At 40.9% G+C, this 21,152-nt stretch overlaps 1 protein-coding gene across 10 annotated transcripts in view; it reads left to right on the forward strand.

Annotated features, from left to right (window-relative positions):
- The window catches only part of UNC5D (unc-5 netrin receptor D), a 680,073-nt gene that overhangs the window by 379,283 nt on the left and 279,638 nt on the right, over positions 1–21,152 (forward strand). For 8 of the 10 annotated variants that reach the window (XR_013998001.1, XM_081125678.1, XM_081125672.1 and 5 more), the window contains 2 exons: positions 14,103–14,288; positions 21,079–21,152. The exon at positions 21,079–21,152 is cut by the window's right edge and continues 304 nt beyond it. Coding sequence is in view for 9 of the 10 variants with exons in the window: in XM_081125678.1 (XP_080981804.1) it covers positions 14,103–14,288; positions 21,079–21,152 (260 nt within the window). In the remaining variant the exon portion in view is untranslated. The remainder of the gene's footprint in view (positions 1–14,102; positions 14,289–21,078) is intronic. The other 2 variants (XM_081125675.1, XM_081125680.1) reach the window with 1 other exon arrangement.

The following is a 21,152-nucleotide window of genomic DNA, read 5'->3' on the forward strand; positions in this document are numbered from 1 at the left end:
ATTTTTCCTCTTGTGAATATAATTTATTCTCATATCTACTGCCTTACTACTGTATCTGCTTAGGAGCCAAAGAGAACTGAAGTTTGTGCGAAAGATCCCGGGCTTTGGGGGCTTCTGCTCCTTGGGTTTGGAGTCACATAGCAGAAGTTTAAATAAGAAAGCAATGTGAACACCCCTCCCCTCCCTCAGAATAAAAGTAAATCTCTCCTCTTGATTCCTCCTGCCTATAAGTCCATTTCTCTGCAAATGTCATCCAGAATTCTTATTCTGAGGAGATTTACAGCATTACAATTAGTAAATATTTGTCAGTACACACTTTCATGAAAAGCAACTTCGGACAAAAGCCGGACTACACACCTCTCTCCACCTAGGAGGAGATGCAAACTGTGAAATCCATGGCAATGAGTAAATGAGGAACCAGTATTCCACAGTCAGACTATCAGAGGCTGGAAATTTGAGGGCGGTGCTGGCTCCAGCTCTCCAATGGAGGCGTTGCTTCCTGGAGAGGCCTTTGTGTTATCTCCCTCTTATGCAGCTGGTAGATTTGGGGAATGGAGCAGAGATTGGATGAGTGGCAGCTCAGCATTCGACCCTATGGTTCTCAGTCTGGACTGAACTTGAGGCTCGTAAAAGCCCAATACCTAAACTATACTTCAAACCAGTGAAATCAGAAGGGGGGGTAGTTACAACCCAATAATCTCTAGTTTTGTTTTGTTTTTAAAATATTTTTATTGTTTTCTAGAGAGAGAGGAAGGGAGAGGGAGAGAGAGAGAAACGTCAATCGGCTGCCTCCTGCACTCCCCCTAACCAGGAATCGAGCCCGCAACCCAGGCTTGTGCCCTGACGGGGAATGGAACTCGCAACCTTTCGGTGCACAGGACAACGACCAGCCAACTGAACCACACCAACCAGGGCAATAATCTCTAGTTTTAAAAGCTCCCCAGGTGATTCCAGTTTGCGTCTGGGCTTGAGAACTGCTGTCTTAGAAAAATATCTCTCACAAGGTGGATCAGTGACTGCGTGCGTGAGAATCTTGGGCTGTGGCAGGAGCTTGTTAAATATGCCCCACCTCAGAAGAGAACAAATGAATTGGAGTCCCTGGTACAGGGCGAGGGGAGCCTGAGAATCTACATTGTAATGTGTTCCCTAAATGAGTCTCCAGTACCCAGAAGTATGTAAAGCATACTCGGGACCACAGGGCGTCAGCAGCACAGCTCTTAGCAGTAGGGGAGTGAGGCAACGGCCTGGCAGGTTCAGTCTGTAAATCTTGCAGAAGATGTCCCTGGCCAGTATTGCCCACTTGAGTATAAAATGAATGGTTTTTGATCTTTTAAATCTTAAGGTATTAAAATTCAAATAGCTTTGGCAAGTTAATAGCTCTTATTAGCCACCTTCTTTGAAAGAATTAAGACCTTGTGAAGATAGACAGAAATAGGTACCTTGGGACAGTGGTCAGGAGACATGAGAGAAAGATCCAGTAAAGCTATTTATGTTCATAGAGTATGAGGCTGCTTCAGTCAGGCTTGAGATATAAAGAGGCCATTGCTTGCAGAGTCTGAGATCTCTGCAAACAACTAGAGCGAACATTCTTAACTTCTAGTCCATGCTGTCTGCTGCCCATAAAGTAATCATTGGTACTTTGGTAGCAACCCTCTGACATCACGTGTGCTTGATTTTGAGCTCACAGGAAGATTGGAGGTGGGAAAACCTGATCGTGTATGCGTAGTTGTGTGTCAGTGTCTGTGCATGTTGAGGGAGGGAGAATACAAACAGGTTGCTGCATATTTGGCTGGTTCCTGAGTCAAGACCTCAGGGTAATAGCTGCCTCCTGCTCACAGAGCACATGACGACCGCCAGCTCTGGGGTGCAGCACAAATAAAATCATGGGTATCCATCCATGTGGTGGCCCATGTGAGAGTTATTTAGAAATGCGTGTGTGTTTTTTAAAAATTAATTTCATGCTTAGTTTGTGAGTCCCGCGCCATTCTAATTTGGTTACATCTGTACTTCCAGCCGTAAACCCCATAGTAGCTATTCCTAGTCCTCGGGGACTCCTGAATTCGTTTTTGCTTGGGGTCCTCGCTCCTGAACACCAAGCTTAATTGCTGGATACTGCAGCTGAATCGCTTAAACTATTTTAATTTGTCATTTCCTAAAAATAAAACCTTACCAGAATCAGTGTGATTGCAAAGGGCTCCCAAAGGAATCTGGTCGGGGTTCTGCACGCTGCATGGTTAGGAGAGCATTATACAAATTCCGGCTGCTCAGTGAAAGAGGGGCTCGGCTGAAGAGTGCATGAATCATCACTGATGCAAAATCAAAGTCAATTATGAAGATAATTGAGAAACAACCTGTTCCTATATATAGCTGTGCACATGATCCTTCGCAAGGCCTGACAGAAAACATCGCTCAGAGCCTCGCACGCAGTCCTGTGAGCAGGTGGACTGAGGAGCCAGCTTTGAGTTGCAGGGAGGTGTAAAAAGTTAGTGAAGTCTTTTGCAAAAAAAGAAAAAACAAGCAAACAGATACGGACAACGGTATGGTGACTGCCAGAGGCAGAGGGAAAGGGGGGAAAGTAGAAGAGAGCAAAGGGGGGATAAATGGTGGTGGGAAGAGACTTGACTTTGGGTGGCGAGTGCACAGTGCAATATGCAGATGATGTTTTGTTGAGTTGTACACTTGAAACCTATATGGTTTGATGAACCAATGTCACCCCAATACATTCAATAAAAAAAAGAAAGTGAAGTCTTCAGGTATCTGTTGGCAAATCATAATGACAAACTGGGGGAAATATGTGCAGTGCATAGCTCATGAAAGCACTTATTGTAAATGAGATAATTTAATCAATTACGTTTCCTAATGTACTAAACTGAATGTTTCATTTTCTGCTTCTGCACATCTTAAATTATCTTCAGGTGCTTTATGAGATTTAATCATAGTTAATAGAAACTTCATTACCATCAAATGTGCTTTCAATAAATGTTGTGTAACAATGTCAGGAGGTGCAGTAAAATATAGTAGGCTCTGAATGGCAAACATGCACCCCCAGAGTCAGACAGCAAAAAAGGTTGAGTTCAGACAATGAGATTCCTTAGAGCCTTGAGGATGTGGCTTCCTGAGAGGCTGTGAGCTCCTGAGCAGTGACTAGTTTAGCAAGTTCACCTTAGGGGTGAAAAGAATTTAGCTTCCCCTTAGAAAATAGCTCAGAACCACAGATTCTATCTTCATCAGCTTGCCACAGAGTTGGTTGTACAAAGCAGAGTAGGTATGAAAACAGTGAATAGTTCTAGAGACAGCTACCTCCAGTCATCTGAATATCTCTACTTTTTCAAAATTGAATTTATCCTTGCTTGTTCCTGTTCTGAATTCAGCCCCACTCCCATCTTCTTGAGTTCTCTGAATACTAGTTTAGCAACTCAGTTGTCTAGGTCAGAAACTTGGACAGCCTTCTAGACTCCTCTATTTTCCCCCCTCCCATCTTCTGTGCAGTATAATCTGACTGTTCCACCACTTAAAGAGATTTCAGGTTCATCAACTTTATTCTGTTTTCATCCTACTCATATACATTGCTCCACTCTCCACTCAATAAACAGCAGTTTATGGAGTGCTTACCCTGGCCTAGGAAACGTTTTAGGTGGTGGAGAGTCCGCACTGAGCACAGCAGATACAATTTCTGCTTCCAGGAAGCTCATAATTTTAGTGAGGGGAGATGGAAACAAACAATCCAGAAAATATATAGTGCTAAGGCGCGGTGGAGTTGGTGGTAAGTGTTGTGAAGAGAAACAAAGCAGGGGAAGGGGCTCAGGGAAGGTTGGCGGGAATGTTGCTTTTTTGTTTATCAGGTATTCAGGGAAGTTCTCTGTGACAAAATTACATTTAAATAGAGACCTGAAGGAAAGCAAAGAAACAAACATCTGTATACCTCAGGGAAGAGCCTTCCAGGCAAAGGGAACAGCAGGATGTAAAGGCTGTGAGGTGGGAGCTTGCTTGGACTGTCTGAGGAACATCAAGAAGGCCAAGATGTTTGGAGCAGAGTGGCAAAGGGAGGAGTCACCATAACAAAGCTCAGAGATGCGGGGCAAGGGGGGAATGGGCCAAGTGTAGAACAGGTCATTGTAATGACTTTGACCTTTACTCTGAGCAAGATGGAAAGCCTTTGAGGATTTTTTATTCATGGGGACTTGACCAAATATTTTTAAGGATAAACTGTTATTGCTGTGTTGAGTGTAAACATGTAGGGAATGAGAGCAGAAGCAAGGAGACCTCTTAGGATGGTCTGTTATAACAATAATCTATTACAGTCATCTAGGCATTTACAGTATCTAGATTCAAGATGATGGTGGCTTGAAATTGTAAAAACAGGTCATATTCTGCATATCTTTTGAAGGCAGAGTCAAAAAGGATTTGCTGATGGATTGGATAGAGAGTTTGAGAGAAAGAAAAGAATTAGGTTGAGGGAAAGAGTTTTCAGGCAGAAGTAACAGAACGTATAAGGTATTCTATGCCCAAATGGGTTATGGATGATTACAAAATTTTAGCTACGCAACTACAAGATAGAGTTGTCATTATTAACAAGGGGAAAACTTGGTATAGCAAATTTGGTAGAATCAAGAGTTCAGCATTACAAATGCTAAGTTTGAGATACCTATTAAACATAAAATGGAGAGGTTGCGTGGGCATGTTGAATATATGAGTCTACAGGTCAGAGGAGAGTCCTGGCTGGTGACATAAATCGGGGGCTTGTCAGTGTCCCGATGATATTTAAAGCCATTAGTTTGAATGAGATCACTAGATAATGAGTGTGAATAGAGAAGGGAAGAGATCTGAGGACTAAGCCCTGAAGGACATCAACATTTAGATACAGAAGAGGGCAGAAGTCACTGCAAAGACAGAAAAGTAACAGCCAGCATAGTAAGACAAAAACCAAATGATAAGAAAATGGTGTCCCAGATAACTTGAAAAGTTCAGGTGATCTTCATTCCTAACCATGATTTGTACAATTTCCTCCCTGTATCTGGTCTTGCCCTACATCAATGTATCTGATCTTTTAAAAATACCACATTCTGGTGACATCATCCCTGTGTTTAAACCCATTCAATATCTCACCATTACTTTTAAGATGAAGTCCAAAGTACTTAATATATTTATATCTGATCTCAACTTTCTTTTTTTAATCACATCAGTTTCTCTGAATCATCTTAATTATTAGCATTTTCCTTCCTGCCCTCTCACCACTTCTGATGTTCATCAGTCAAAACAAAGCGTCTTAATTTTCTGAATATCCCATGCCCATTTTAGCATATGATACCTTATACATTCTCTTGCTCCTGCCTAAAAATTCTTTCCCCCAACCTAATCCTAAGCCTGTTTAACTTATTCTTCCTTCTGGCTTCAACTTAGGAGTCATTTCTTCTGCAAAGCTTTCACCAATACCTCACCAAGTCTGAATTAGTTACTCTTGTAACTTGCCAAGTATCAGGCTATCTCCTTCTTTCTAAGCAATAGTTTCAGTGCCTTTGTACTGGCCTGGATTCCCTTTCTGGTAGACACAAATCCCTCCCTGTCTTTTAGGAGACAGTATAGAGTCATTCACCCGTACACATGTAGCATTCACCACTGTGCCTAGTATATATTAGATGTTCAATAATTACTTGTTGAGTTGTGTTCTGACATCTTCCTGGCTAACTCTTCATCAGGCCTTTTATTGTTAAAGTGGAAATAAAGACTTTGCTTCTATGTATTCATTGCTACTCATACATGTCGTAGATATTTATTGTACAATTATTCTTTATAATAGTATTGGCCCGGTGAAGCTTGAAGGGAAAAAAAACAAAAAGTTTCTTCCCCGCAATTTCAATACAAGGTAGTAGAAGATGATGAACGATTTGAGAAAATGGGAAGGAAACACTTTTTAATAATCATCTATCCTGTGCTAGGTATTAGGTTAAAGCCCAAATGTGTGCTTCCCAGAGCATTTCCATTGGAATAGCCTGATTGTGTCCTTAAAGTCTGAAAACTGGGAGTGCTCTTATCCTAATCACACACACTCCTTTGTGCATCCTCTCCCAGGATGTGCTGGCTTCACCTGTAGTGGGATAATGTCTGTGACTATCGGTGATACCTTTAATTTCCCAACGGACTTCTAGGCTCTTCTGAGCTCGCATTAGGTTATGGGTGTTGGTGCTGATCTTCTAGCCATGCCTTCAGAAACTTTCTTTTTCTATGTTGCCTGTCATTTTCCTTCATCTCCTGCTGATTTTTTTCGATTACATAACTACAGCACTTAGCACAAATTGCATGACTTGCTTGGGCCTTCAAAATTGTTCCTACTGTGAATCAATTCAGCCCATATACTTGTGCATCATCTGTAGTTTTCTCGCCACTTTCCATTTTTTTATTATCTCATTTTTATCCCATCATAAAGTATGCCCTTTTTTTACCACTATTTTCAATGATATTGTTGACTGCCCTTAATGGGCATGATATGGGATTTTATTCATGAAATACCTCGGAACTAAGCACAGACATGATGAATGAGAAGTAGACCAACATGTTCTTTAGCAGCAGAATAACCCAAGGTACTTGTTAAAAATGTGAAATCACAGGCCTCAACTCTCCACCTGTTAGTATATTTGAAGTTTATGGAATTAATATCTTTAATAAAGTGAAGTCATTTTTTTTTCAAGGGCTGGAGTTCAAATCCTGCTCTTTTATACTCTATTACCCATTTTAACTTAGTCTTTCTGTCTGATGGGGGAAAGCACAGTTCTTTTGCAGTCCAAATGTAGTTACCAGATAAAAATAGAGGACCCCCTACTTGAATTTGAATATCACTTAAACAACCAATGCATTTTTAGGATAAGCATGTCCCAACTATTGCATGGGAAATACTTATACTAAAATTATTCTTTGTTGATCTGAAATTCAAAATTAACTGTCATATTTTTATTTGCTAAATCTGGGAACTTAACTTAAAAGGAAGAATAAACGCATGAATGTGCTTTATCAAGAAATATTTTATAAATTAGATTCCCTTTTCTGCCAATCTTGGAAGAATGGTTAGAATTGAAACAGATATTGGTGGGGGAGAGCCTTTTGGAAAGAGTGGGGGGAAAAGCCCACTGACATATAAGATCTACTTGAAAAAAGTGAGTAATCAGATTTGGCCAGAGTATGGTTCATACGGATGAGAAGTGGGCAAAGCAGTTGAACAGTGGGACGGGGCAGAGCATAAACTGTCCTGAGCTATAAGATAAGTTCCTGTTGGAATGTACTCATACTAGAACCACTGAAAGGTATTGGAGTGGCAGGACCAGAACCGTACTTTGGAAGAGTAATCCGTGTGTAAAATGGTTCATTGATCAAAGACTGAGAGCACAGGTACTAGGTAAGACGAGACTGCAATGTGGGCATCAACTTGCCTCTCTCCTGTTGAAATTGAAATCTGAGTCACTGGAGATACAGCCACTAATGCGTGTGAGTGGGAAATATTTGATGAGATAAGAAAGATGAACTTGTAAATCAGATGACAAGTTTGAGATGTTAGCACCACATGCAGGTGGTTTTGTCCACCAGGCAGGACACAAATAGGGGATGAATCTACAGGCAGGAGATGAGGCAGGAGATCTTGATGTAAAACTACTTAGCATCAAGGGAATAGTTAGCACTGCTGGGTGTGCATATCCAATTAGGTAAGTATAGAGAAAGGAAGGAAGGCCAAGACCACGTTCAGGTCTTTAAAGCCCATTTATAGAACTATGAGACTGAAGGGTAATTACTAAACAGTAAGAAAGGAAAAGGCAGGGGAATCAAATTGAAGGGACTTTTTTTTTCTTCTAGAAGGCAGGTTGACTATTGTCTAGTGCCACAGAGCAGTAGTAAGAATAAGTCATAGAACATTGCTGTTGACACAGTTGGAAATAACCTTGGGACAGTGGTTTGGGCAAAAGAGAGACTTTAAAGGGAACAATCACATGATGTAGAAATAGTGAGCTTGTCAGATTATCCTACTGCCTGTCAATGAGCGAGGCACGTGGAGAAGAAATTCTCTAGGCTCTGATAAGGACAGATCTCCGAGATAGTACACATGGAAAATAAGCAAAGTACAGTAAAGGAAGTATGATCTGGAGCCTTTAGGGTAAAGAAAAATAAATGAAGGACATTTACTGTGGGTTGTTTTGTTTTTTTCTGAAGTTCTCAAAGGCACTATCTAGAGTGGCTGCTTTGGGAGAAAGGATAAGTTTTCCCTTTGCATAGTGTACCTTTTTTTACTTCCTAAAACATTTTCTCATTTTATACATGTATTCTAGGTATTCCTTTTCTTTCACAGGGGCGGGGGATAAAAGGTTAGGAAAATTATGGAACGTGTATTAAGAAGTGATTAATGTCGGAAACGCTTAAAGTTCTTTTAAACAAAGAGCGAAGAATTCTGTGGATGTAAAGAAGGCTGCATCTTTGAGAAGTTTATTAGAAAATAAGGGGAAGGATTTGTGGAGAGGTGATTAGGGAAATTAGACTGTGTTTATAGGTAAAGGGCAAAGCTCGGGCTTGGAGGAAAATGTTGAAGATGAGAGACAAAATGAGGCCAGGTCCCCGTGGAGGCGGAGAGGGTGTGATCAGAGCTCGCCTGGCCCAGAAGAGGAGCAGCTGTGCGGGGAGTAGAGGAAAGGAAAGGAAAATGTGTGGGGGAGCAGAGGAACTGTGAGATGCAGGGGAGTGAACCCACAGAGGATGACCTCTATTTCTTCACCTAAAAGAGGGGCCCGTGGGAAGTAGGAGTCTTGAAGAAAGGAAACAAAGTTCAGAGTAACTGTTTTAGCGAAGAATGTTTGTTGGTCATAGGACATGAATAAAGTAATTATTTAGCTTCAGGAAGGTCCAGGTGAGGTAGCATAGCATCAGTTTTTCTGATGATACCAGCCAGCAGGGTTTGTGCCTTCCTCCTGGCAAGGCAGGGTAACCTGGTGCAGGGATATGCGGAGCAGACAGAAGGGGTTAGGAAGCCGCACAAAGTAATGGTTAGCAGCTTGTGAGCGAAGACAGGTGTGTATTGAAACCCTGGCTTTGCTGTTGTCTAATCACGAAGCCTTGAATAGTTTCTGCCTTATCTGAACTTATGTCATATCTGTGAAAGAAATATAATACCTTCTTCAGACAGATGTGGTTGTAAGGACTAGAATGTGGTCACATCTGTAGTTCTCAAAAATTCGAGCACAAACACAGTGCTCAGTTACTGTGTTACTCTTGTCATGGAGAGGTTGTCAGCAGTGTGATAGAAGGAATCCCAGCGCTACTCCGTACCAATCGTGACGCTTTGGGCAAGGCAAGTGATTTTCTTGCCTCAGTTTACACATTTGAATGGGGACATTTTTAAAAGGTTGTTGAAAGGTCAGAGTTAATAAGTGTAAAGTACCAGACCAGTACCTGGCATATAATATTGTAAGCACTACTTAATAATTTGCTATTGTTGTCATTAATTACTACAATAAAGCAACAATCACCATATTAACAATAATGAGATTTTTGAAGATGTGAGATTTAAGAAGAAGCCTAGATGTTGGTTGGTTAAGGGGTTATGAGATTCCAAGCAATGCACATATAATTGGAATTGCTCACAGTGGTTGACCATTTAAAAGCTATTTGCTCATGTGTAAATTAAAGGGAAAAACTGTTGCTTCTCAATGACAGCAAGTATAAACAACTCTAACAATAACTTCTGTTATGTCATATTTCAGCACGCAGTTAATATTTTGACACATCCCTCTGTATCCACAGCACTGCCTTGGCTGGGATAGAGATGGGGGGTGAAAGAGGGGGTCCTGAGATGGCTAGTTCCTAGCCTTCTGTGGGAGTCCAGCGCAGCAGATGGTTCTTTAATCGTCCATCCATTTGCCTCTCTCATCCCTCTCTTTGTGAATACCTACTGAGTGGATGCCTTAGTAATTCACTGTCTCTTCTGCATACCAGTTCAAGTTGCTGTTGTTCTCTGAAATAGGATCTATGGTCATTCTACGACATCTAATAGGAGATGGAAAAGAATAGTGTGTTTTGAAAGGCATTTGCTGTGTTCCTTCATTAATTTTGTGTAGCTCTCTAATCCTGTAAAAAAGATTCTAACCCAATACATAGTTAAGCATATACCATTGGAATTAAGTTAAATTTCCATTAACAAGTGGCATTAATATGGCTTTTAGATGGGGGTCAGGTAAAGAGAGAAAGGCAAACTAAGTAAACAGCTCTTCTATTTAATCCTTTGGAGACACTGGTTACTATAAATGACTAGGTATGGCTGTAATTCATAAAGCCATTGGACTTGCTAGTACCTCTTCCTTGAGTTGTGAGGTTCAAAGGGGCTTTGAAAGGTCATTTAGCTCTTTGCACCAACCTTGACCCCCCCAAAAAAATGTATACGTAAATAACTGCAGACTGTTGTAAAGTCACACTGTCTTTTAGAGACTTTCTGAAAGGAGATTTCACAATCTCCCTCAGAAATATAGTGCGGTTTTTTAACAAACCTCATTGTAGAAAAGGTCATTTTAATATCTAACCAGAGTCCCGATTGCTATAATAAAAGGCCACGTCCTCTTTTTCAGTCCTTGTTAGAGATGGCAGAAGAGTCGGTTACTAGCTTCATCGTAAATGAAGGGTTATTGGGCATCTATGGTGGGCCTGTTCTTTTCTTATAACAACTGTTTCTTCATTAAAGATCGCCACAAGTCGCTTTACAGCTCTTTTCTCAGGCTAGAATAAACCCATAAACATTTCCTTGCCAGGGTCCTAGTTCCCAACTCTCTATTGAATATATTCTGCAGTACTTTCTGAACAATTTGGGATACAAGATTTCTCAGTCTGTTCTCAGGGTTTTTGTTTGCTTGTTGTTTTTTTCTCTCACTATAGATTGAACACAACAATTTATTCTGCCACAGGTTGGGTCCTTCCAGGCTTCACCTGAGGCTTTTGTGACTCTTGAGTAGAGGGAAATAGGGATGAAAACACTGGAAAAACATCAATAAGACATTAATATGTAAAGCTTTGTCTATGAAACAGAAAATCAGAGAAAAGTATCCTGTGCCCCCATAAAAGCAGAACAGCCTGGCCAGTCATGGGGTATGAAAGCCTTAGTTCAAGATCACTTTGAGCAAAGCAACCAGCACCACATGTGTATGTGAGCGAGCAGACAGACATAAACATATATGTGTGTAAATGTGAAAGAAAATAGATGACAGTGTTTATACGCACATAGAAATCCTTATAGGGAAAACCACTCCACTTTCCTGGGAGGACAGATTAGACAGTGGTGTAGAGGGGAAATAAGGAAAATAAAAGAGTGAGGTTAAGTAAAACAGGTAGAGAGAGAAAAGAAGAGCAAAAAGAGAAGAGAAAGAAGAAAGAAGCGCTGTGACCCAGCTTCGGAAGAATTTGAGTTGTGGGTAAGGATGGTTCACTCTCTTCAGATATACACATGCGGCTTTGAATACTTGTGTCTACCTCTGTAGCTATACCTGGATACCAGAATTTACCACTGTTAGACAAGGAACAGCTGAGAATGTGGACCTTGTGTTAATTCAGCTGTCCATCCTCATTTCCATGGTATGGTTGGCTATCAACAAGTGTTGAATAAATGAAAATATTAGATCCTGAACTTTCTAATTCCCAGGACAGATTGTTCTTGTAAAATAAATACCGCTGTGTTTATCTTTTTTGTAGAAGTCCACTGACTTCTGGCTTTCAGGTCAGACTGTTCCACTAAATGCTGGGGTGAACCTTATAAGGATGCAGGACTCACCATCTCCAGTGTCCCTCTACTCAATTTTTTTAAATTCTGTATTTCATTTCCTAAGTCAAATAGGTTCTGCAAACATTCCTGGGAAAGGTAACACAATGATCCATACCACACACTTAAACCTCAGTCTGAAGGCACATGTAGGGTTCTTTTCTAAACACAGGACTAATAACTGGAGGGAGAAGGAAAATTCTGGTTGCCTTGTTACCTGGGGTTGGAAAAAAAAGAAAAGATGAAAATTCAGAGGAGCAAAGAACTTGTTCCTGCTACTCAGTTTTGTCTCAGGATGTTCGTGTCCAGTGAGGTCCATTTTCAGCAGAAGTATTTGCCCCGACCATCCTCCTGGCTGCTGGCCCTTCCTATTTTAGTACCTGGGAAGCTAAAGATATCTTTGTCTGTACTTTGCAAACTCAGCCAAAGAGCAGCTGCATGCAGTACACTGCCAGGCTGTTTTATGTAGGTGCTCAGTTGCTGAGCAGGTGTGTTCTCCCCAGATACGCCTTTTAAGATGATAGTGTCATCAGTCATTGGTACCCAAGGAACTGGAGGGAAGGGGGAGAAAAGGCTCATTGGTTTCAATTCAAAGTTCTCTCATTTCTTCTGGTAGGCTGGCTTTCTGTATCTGTCGTGTTCTGTGTCCTCTCTCTCTTCCGAGCATAATTTATTATTCCCTCAAAAGAACTTAACTGAGTAGAGGGAGGGCGAGAGCATTAGTGGGATGGTTGCTGGCCCTTTCTTTCCCCCGCATGTGACATAGCAGACATTGGAACTTATGTTGTTATCGACCACTGTGCCTGTGGTTCTGGGTAGTCAGAGAAGATGACCACAGATACCTCCATCCCTAACTCTCTCTCATCTGGGTCATTTTGAAGTTGGAGCTAACACCTAAATCACACCCTGTTTCTCAATACCTCCTAGGCCGTCATGGGTATTGAAAGTGTCCGATAACCCTCTGTTCTTTGGGGTGATCGTGTTCTCCCTTGCAAATTATTTTTCTGTTTTTATGCCTTATTACTGAATTGGTTCTGCTTGATTTCCTTGTTCACTCTTTAATTTGGTAGCACCTCATTTTACAGTCCACTAACATTGTTGAAAATAAATTCACTTTTGCTTCTGTGGTTCGTATTACTCATTTGATAACGTAAGTACCAAATGAGGGCGCAGTGACACAGTAAGTGCTTCGCAGTTGCAAAGTAAATATTCAACAGGTTTCGTTCATCCTCCAAGCCCAACACAGGGTGACTATCACTTTCAGACCTACTAAGTGCACTGACCACATAATCTGCAGGGAGATTAATTGTGTAGTTAGCATTTGCCACCTTCCATTTCCACACACTTTCCAAGATTATACCTCCTTTAGGGTTATGGTGTCCCAGATAAATCTCATGCTGAATTGTAGTAGCCAGGATGCATCTCTTAGGAATGAACCATGCCCAATGTGCATTGAGCCAAAGAGTTGAAAATCGGCTACAACCTATCTTGGGGGATGGGGAGACACCCACAGTCTAAATTCAAACTAATGCTTTTATTTTTGCTTTGCCCATGCATTCAATAGGATGGAGTAGGAGAGGTATGGGAGAAACAGCATGTGCCCTCTTAGAGACCAATGCTCTTCCACAAAAAAGTATTCAAGTCCAACATCTAATTGGTGCTAGAAGACATTTACCATGGACATAAGAGCACCTAGGACCAAGACCTTTTCATATCTCACAACAGAAAGTCTCTCATGATTGTATATACCCAAATTGATGTTGTCAATGTTCTCTTAAACTTAATGATGTGTGCCAAAGCTAAAAGTCATAATTGTGAACTTCTGGTCTACTCTCTTGACTCATAGACCACATGTTACCTTCTCACCCTAGACCACTCTCTATGAATGCATGTGCCCAGGTCATATATAAGTAGAACAGTTCGCCCATATTTTGTCATTGTATGTGGATCTTATGTTTTCCCTCTAATAAAAATATTAAAAAATACTTTTCAGGTAAATATGACTTCCTAAAACAAGTAAATTAAGAAGTTGCCTGTTTTTACTTGAAAATATTATATTATTTGCAAAATTGTCTTCAAGATTCTATTACATGGTAAGCTACTGTAACACAGTTAAGATATTTTACTAGCATCCCTTTGATTTATACAAGGTATTTTAGAAATGTGATTATTGTGTGAAAGAGAGTATAACTTGTGGCTAGCTGCATATATCATTTTCTCTGAGTAGTAGTAGCTCCAAAAACCCAATAGCATTGCATTTTGTATCCGGGGGTAGCTCTTTGGCTCTGTGCCCATGCTGGCCACTTAGGATTTCTCTTGTGTCTTTCAGGCATCGAGAATGCCAGCGACATTGCTTTGTACTCGGGCTTGGGCGCTGCAGTCGTGGCCGTGGCAGTCCTTGTCATTGGCGTCACCCTTTATAGACGGAGCCAAAGTGACTATGGCGTGGATGTCATCGACTCTTCTGCATTGACAGGTGGCTTCCAGACCTTCAACTTCAAAACAGTCCGTCAAGGTCAGCGGCATAGGTCCCCCCAACATCACATCCTCAGGACCAAAGACTACGCTCACACAGGACCCTGTGCTCTTTGGCCCTGTGTGAACATAGCCCTTGGCACTGGGAGCCGCTGCCAAATTGTCTTTACACTTTAGGAAACCTGGCTAGATGGATGGAGTAGTCTGCTTAAGTGCTTGGCTACTATGAAGACAAATGGCTCTCAATTTACCATTAGCAGCATTTTAAATGAGACATTTCCATCTTTGATATGTAGTGAGCTTCATAAGTTATTTTTTTGAAGATTATCCAGCTTTCTATTTTAACAAGCCTGCTTTGAGGATGTATAATTAATTTAGTTAACTGAAATACTGAGTATTCAAGGCTGAGGACCAACTACTATGCCATAATCTCCCAGACATATATATTACACTATTTAGTAGGTGGGGTTATTTTTGTACTTCTGTTTTAAATAAGTAAAAGGACTTTGGATATATGATAGATCAGTTAGCCAGAGAAAAAATGAAATTCCCAGTTTAAATGACTCTCAGCTGTTGCCCAGTCAGGCAATCTTTGGTTGTGGGGGAAGGAAAATCTATCATGTCAAACTACAGCAATACTCATTTTCCAAACAGAGAATCATTTAATTCTCTTATACGAACCAAATCTATTTCTGATTGCAAGATAGTAATAAGACAGACACAGCTTTTATTTTAGAAAAAAAAAAGAAGCTCTTTTCAGTGGATGACAATTTTTTATTTTGACTCTCATTGTCAGTACTGTCCACCTTTATTTCTGTTTATTGCATGTCAATATCACTTGTACCACAGGACAAGAAGAAGCCTCACTGCTTGGCAGTGATTTAGTAGAGACCAGGTTCTGAAGTAGAAACCCAAGAGTACTAGAAATTGGGAGATGGTGGGAGAAACAACATGCTTTACGGCTCACCACTCACTTCTAGGCACCAAAGTTTCAGGTCTGAGTCTGAGTCTGCTCAGCCTCAAATAGGGTTTAGTACACATGATTTAATTAAAAATAAATCCAATTAAGAACTGATCTTTATGCTACATAAGAAACTAGGAGTAGAGGCTTCCGGTTACGATGGCAAAGTAGGCAATCACTGTGCTCACCTCCTCCCATGACCACATCAGAATTACAAATAGCTAGCTGAATGGAGTTCTTATAACCAAGGATATAAAGAAGCCAAGCCAGGTAGGAGGGGCAGAGAAGCGGAGTGGACAGGTCCCACATCCACAGTGTGTTGGTTAAGAAACTGGAAGGATATCTCAGCTGTGAGGTCCCCTGTGTTGCCAGTGGTCCCAGCCCCACATACACCAGGCTGTCCAGCCCAGGCCTCCAGTGCCCAGAAGAGAAGTTCCCAGAACATCTGGCTGTGAAAACAAGTGGGGGTTGTATTAAAGTGGGATGGAGGGCTGCTACAGACCTAGTAGCTGCAGGTGTTAAAGGGACCACAGACAGACTCAAGGGCTCATAAACTCATTCACTGGTTCTGAGCTCTACCTCCGGGGTAGTAGCTCAAAAAGCACCAGGGACAGACAAAGAGGAACTGAAAACTGACTAACTTCAGGGCAAGGGCTGGAGGGGCAGGGGTCAAGGTAACTATCTCTCTGGGGAGAATTGCTGGCAAAGGCCATTGTTCCTTTGTTTAGCCCTTACCCCTCCCAACCTTCAGGCATAAACCTGAGCCAAAAATGAGTTCTCCATTAACTAACACCTTTCCCATTGCACTGTGATTTCCTGAGATGCCCCCCACCCACCCACCCATGCTACTTGCAGTGGTTTTTTCATACAAGTGTCCTTACTCAGCTTACACTGCTTTCTAAAATCTTTTAAGGCCCACAAACCCCAAACAAGCAACAACTAGCCTCAGCATGCCCTGTACCTCTTGCTAAGTGGCCCCAAGACTGTCACTAGTGACAGCCAGCCTCAGTTTGCAGGCCAACCTCTCCTAGGCACCTAAAAGCCCAACACAAGTGGAAACCAACCACAGATCACTTTGTAGCCCCTAATAGGTGGTTCTAGGCCATACACAGGTAGGATCTGACTGCGAGTTGCACCAGAGACCCTCTCAAGAGGCCCCAGAACCAACATTCCCAGTAGCCAGCTTAATACTACAACAGATCACCCCCCCAACCAGGTCCAGAAATGACACACCCAAGGGCAGACTTAGTAGACACTAGAGCCCAACTAAAGTGAATCTTGTTCTATGGTAAGCCCCTGCACAATACCTTGTTTGCTGTAGTCACAGACATTTCTCACAGCCAGTCATCCACAGGATTTGTCCTACCCACTGATGTGCCAATAGTAATTGAGGCTCAGCTACATCAGGAGGGTACACACAACCCACACAAGGGACAGTACAGAGCACCAAGCTCAGGTGACCAGGGATATAGTGCCACTGTACCCCAAAGGACATCTACTACATAAGGCCACCCTGCCAATACTAGTAGATGTAGCAGATCTACCTAATACATAGAAGCGCACACAAGCAGTCAGCCAAGTGAGACAAAGAAACGTATTCCAAATGAAAGAACAAGACAGAATTTCAGAAAAGGAACTGAACGGTATGGAGACAAGCAATCTACCAGATACAAAGCTCAAAACACTGGTTATAAAGATGCTCAGTGAACTTAGGGAAGAATAGATGAGCTCAGGGAGAATTTCAACAAAGAGATAGAAACCATAAAAAAAAAAAATCAGAAATGAAGAATACGATAACTGAAATGAAAAATACATTAGAGAGAAACAAATAAGATTAGATGAAGCAGAAAATCGAATCAGCGATCTGGAAGACAAGGTAGTAGAAAATACACAATCAGAACAGCAGAAAGAATTTAAAAAATGGTTATACTTTAAGAGACCTCTGGAACAACATTAAGTGTAATGACATTTGCTTCATTAGTGTACCAGAAGAGGAACAGACAGAGCAAGGGACTGACAACCTATTTGAATAAATAATGACAGAAAACCTAATCTGGGGCAAAGGAAATAGACAGACAAATTCAGGAAGTGCAGACAGTCAAAAACAAGATAAACCCAAAGAGGCCCACACCAAGATACACCATAATTAAAATGCCAAAGTTTAGAGACAAAGAGAGAACCTTACAAGCAGCAAGAGAAAAGCAGTTAATTACGTACAAGGGAGCTCCCATAAGGCTGTCAACTGATTTGTAACAGAAACTTAGAAGGCCAGAGGGATTGGCACAAAATATTCAAAATTATGTAAAGGAAAGACCTACAGCCAAGATTACTCTACCCAGCAAGGATATCATTTAGATTGAAGGGGAAACAATAAGTTTCCCTGGCAAGAAAAAAACTAAAGGAGTTCATCACCACTAGAGCAGTATTTAAAAAACTATATTAAAGGGGCTTCTTTAAGAAGAGAAGATCAAAACCATGAAAACAAAATATAGGAAAGAAAACAAATTCTCACTAACAAAGGCAAATGCTTAGTAAAAGCAGTGGATCCATCAACTATAAGGCTAGTACAAAGGTTAAAAGGCAAATGTAGGAGGAGCATGTGTAATTATAATAAATTAAGAGAGACAAACACATGCACAAAAGAAGTTAAAAAATGACAGAAATTGTAGTGATTTTAGCATGTGTTCAAACCTAAGCAATCATCAACTTATAATAGACTGCCCTTACATAGCTTTGGTAACCATAAACCAAAAATCTACAAGTGATATACAAGAAATACAAGATATACCAGGAATCCAAACACAGATCAATGGTTTCCAGATGGGAAAGGGATTGGGAAACGGATGAAAAAGGTGACGGGATTAAGATGTAAAAATTGGCAGTTATAGAAACAGTCACAGGGACATAAAGTGCAGCATAGAAAACATAGTTAATAATATTGTAATAACTATGTATGGTGTCAGGGGGATACTAGACTTATCTGGGTGATCAGAATGTAAGTTATGTAAATGTCTAATCAGTATGTTGTACACCTGAGACTAATATAATATTGTATGTCAACTGTAACTGAAAATTTTTTTAAAAAAACTAGAAATGTATATTCATCAAATAATAAGATACCAGTGTCTTAAACCAGAGCACATAAAAATGGAGAACTAGCAGTATGAGAGTTGCCTATATAAGTGTAGAATCTTTGAAGTCATGGAGATGAGTCCAAAATTGCTAAATGACCTAGTTAATCAGTTAGTTTCTCTGAGTCTCAATTTACAGCTGTAAAATGGAGATACTAATATCCACCCTAAAGGGTTCTTCTGAGGATGAAATTACCTGGAATAACATGAGTTATAAGCCCTTTGCATATGAAAGCTGCTTAATAAACATAGTGAATATTGTTCTGGTAGCTGGTTGTTTCTGCTTGCCTTGGCACAGGATGCTACTGTGCCCCATAGAGCACCAGGCAGCAGGCAAGAGGAGTGTCTCATTTGGAGGATGCTGACTTGCATAAGCTTGATTAAACACATCTCCTTACTGTGGGGACCCTCAGAGCTTATGTGTATAGTAAGTCTTTGAAAGAATAGGTAGCTTTTCCAAACTTATTTTATCATTTTGATTTTTAAAAAATATATATGTATGATTTCAGAGAGAGGGAGAGGGAGAGAGAGATAGGAGCATCAATGATGAGAGAGTCATTGGGCAGCTGCCTCCTGAGTGTCCCCCCAATGGGAATTGAGCCCAAAACCCCGGGCATGTGTCCTAACTAGGATCCGAACCTTGATCTCCTGGATCATACATAGGTCAATGCTCAACCATGGAGCCACACCCAACCAGGCTCATTTTGATTTTTTTAAACCAGCAATCTCACAAAACTAGTGATATAAGAAAAAAATTCTGTATTAAAATTCCACTCTGCCTTGTGTTCATTGTGCTAACACCTCACATTGATGCTCACTGGTTCTCCCATCCATTATCTTAGAGACATCTCTTCTTGAGCAAAGATAGCCAGAGCCCAGGAAGGTGAACAGCGAGACTGTTAAATAGGATGACACACTTAGAGTAGACCAGGAACTTTTTAAAAATAGTTTCCAAAGAAACTCAGGGTGATGGGGTAATTGTCCTTGATCAGACTTGAATCAAGTAGGCAGCCAACTTTTGTCAACTGTAGATTCTGTTATATGTACCTAATGCTATAGGGTAGGCAAAAGTAGGTTTAGAGTTGTGAGTACAGGAAACACAGAGTTTATTCTTGTATTATTATTTATTAATCGTTGCATTATTTTTTTGCATTACAACTGTAAACCTATTTTGCCCACCCCTACGTAATCCCACTTCCATTCAAGTGCGTAAATTAGGCTTAAGTCTAATTCTAGGAAATGCCTTTGCTTCATGGCTTCACATAAATTACAAGGGTCTTTTAAAAGTAGCCAGAAATTAAACTTCAGAAGGTGAGGGCTTGACATAAAATAACCAGGAGACTCAGCGATAGGATATTTCAGGTCTCAGTGGAAACGTCTGTTCCCAAAACTTTCCAGATGTTAGGTGGGTCTTAGGTTCTGCTTCTTGCCTGAGAAAACCATAAACAAGAGTAAGGCTGGTGCCTGTGGAATTCAGTGCAGTTCTGTTAAAAAGCACAGCTTGAGTGTGCCTATATCTTAGCACAAGAGCCTCAAGCATGAAAAAAATGCATTGCCAAGGAGCCTTTAGATCTACAAGGTTATTTCACCCCATTCTGAACCTCTTCCTCTATGATGTTGGATTCGTAGAGTATTAGAGCAAGAGGTAGGAAAAGTCAGGATTACAGATTTCCTTCTGGGGTTGCTACAAATTATGAAAATGGAAAAACAATAGAGGCTAATACAACATGTCCTGGAATTGAAACATTTTCAAAACTATCATACTTTAAACATTTTTGTCAGGCCCGAAAGGAAAATTGTTTAATATGGTTTGGGTTTCAATTTGAGATGTCACATTGACGGACTGATATGGGTGGGAGGTTTGGGACTGAGGGTTATTTTGTTATTTACTAATAAATGAGATTACTTCATCACAAGAAAATATCTCAGCATTTCGTTTTACTACTTGGCTTAGAAAAAATTGGTAAGCCCCAACAGATGAGAAAGTCCAATTTCTCATGTTTTTGTAAAGATTGCTTTTTTCCCATTTGTTCCGAAACAGAAAGGAAGCCATTCTAAGCTGCTCTCCACGTAGAATCTGTTTTTCCCTACTCCCGTGTGGTGCCTCTTTTCCCTGTCAGTGACATATGCGTTATTAGAGCAAATTGGCTACTCAGACATGGAGTGATTCCTGGGGTCCCCTGAACCTTTTGCTCTAGGGACACATCATTTCTTTCCCCAGCTCCAGAAACTGCCCAGAATTTCACATGAGATGTGTGGGCACCAACACAGCTTCGGTTATAAACAGCTCTACCTAGTCACCATGCTGTGTCATCTCATGCCATTTAAAATGAACAGATGTTATTTTTGCTCCAAACTGGATTATAAAACATCTTTCTTCCTTTTTTTTTTAAGTTTCTCTTTGCCAGTTAAAATCACATAAATAAAAATACCTGATGGAGTGCCAGAAATCCTTGTTTTGAAAAGATAGCTTGTCAGGAACTCTGGAAAGTGAATGATTTTGGTTAGTGGCATTCAGAGAATCACCTAGGAAGCCAGATTCCAAGAGTCTGAGGCTCTGGTCACTAATGACCAGTCTAACAGAGCCTGTCTAGATCTCTGGGTGGCCCTGAAGGTCTAGCTCTGATTGGAGCAGTGGGCAAGCACACAGGCTGTTATGCAGTTAGTAGAAGCAGATATAAAGGGGTGACTATAATGCCTTTTAGTTTCTGAGTGACAGAATGCTTTTCTTTGACCAGGTAACTCCCTGCTCCTGAATTCCTCCATGCAGCCAGACCTGACAGTGAGTCGAACATACAGCGGTCCCATCTGT

This window comes from Miniopterus schreibersii (assembly GCF_964146895.1).
Source record: "Miniopterus schreibersii genome assembly, chromosome: 2".
NCBI classification, from domain to species: domain Eukaryota; kingdom Metazoa; phylum Chordata; class Mammalia; order Chiroptera; family Miniopteridae; genus Miniopterus; species Miniopterus schreibersii.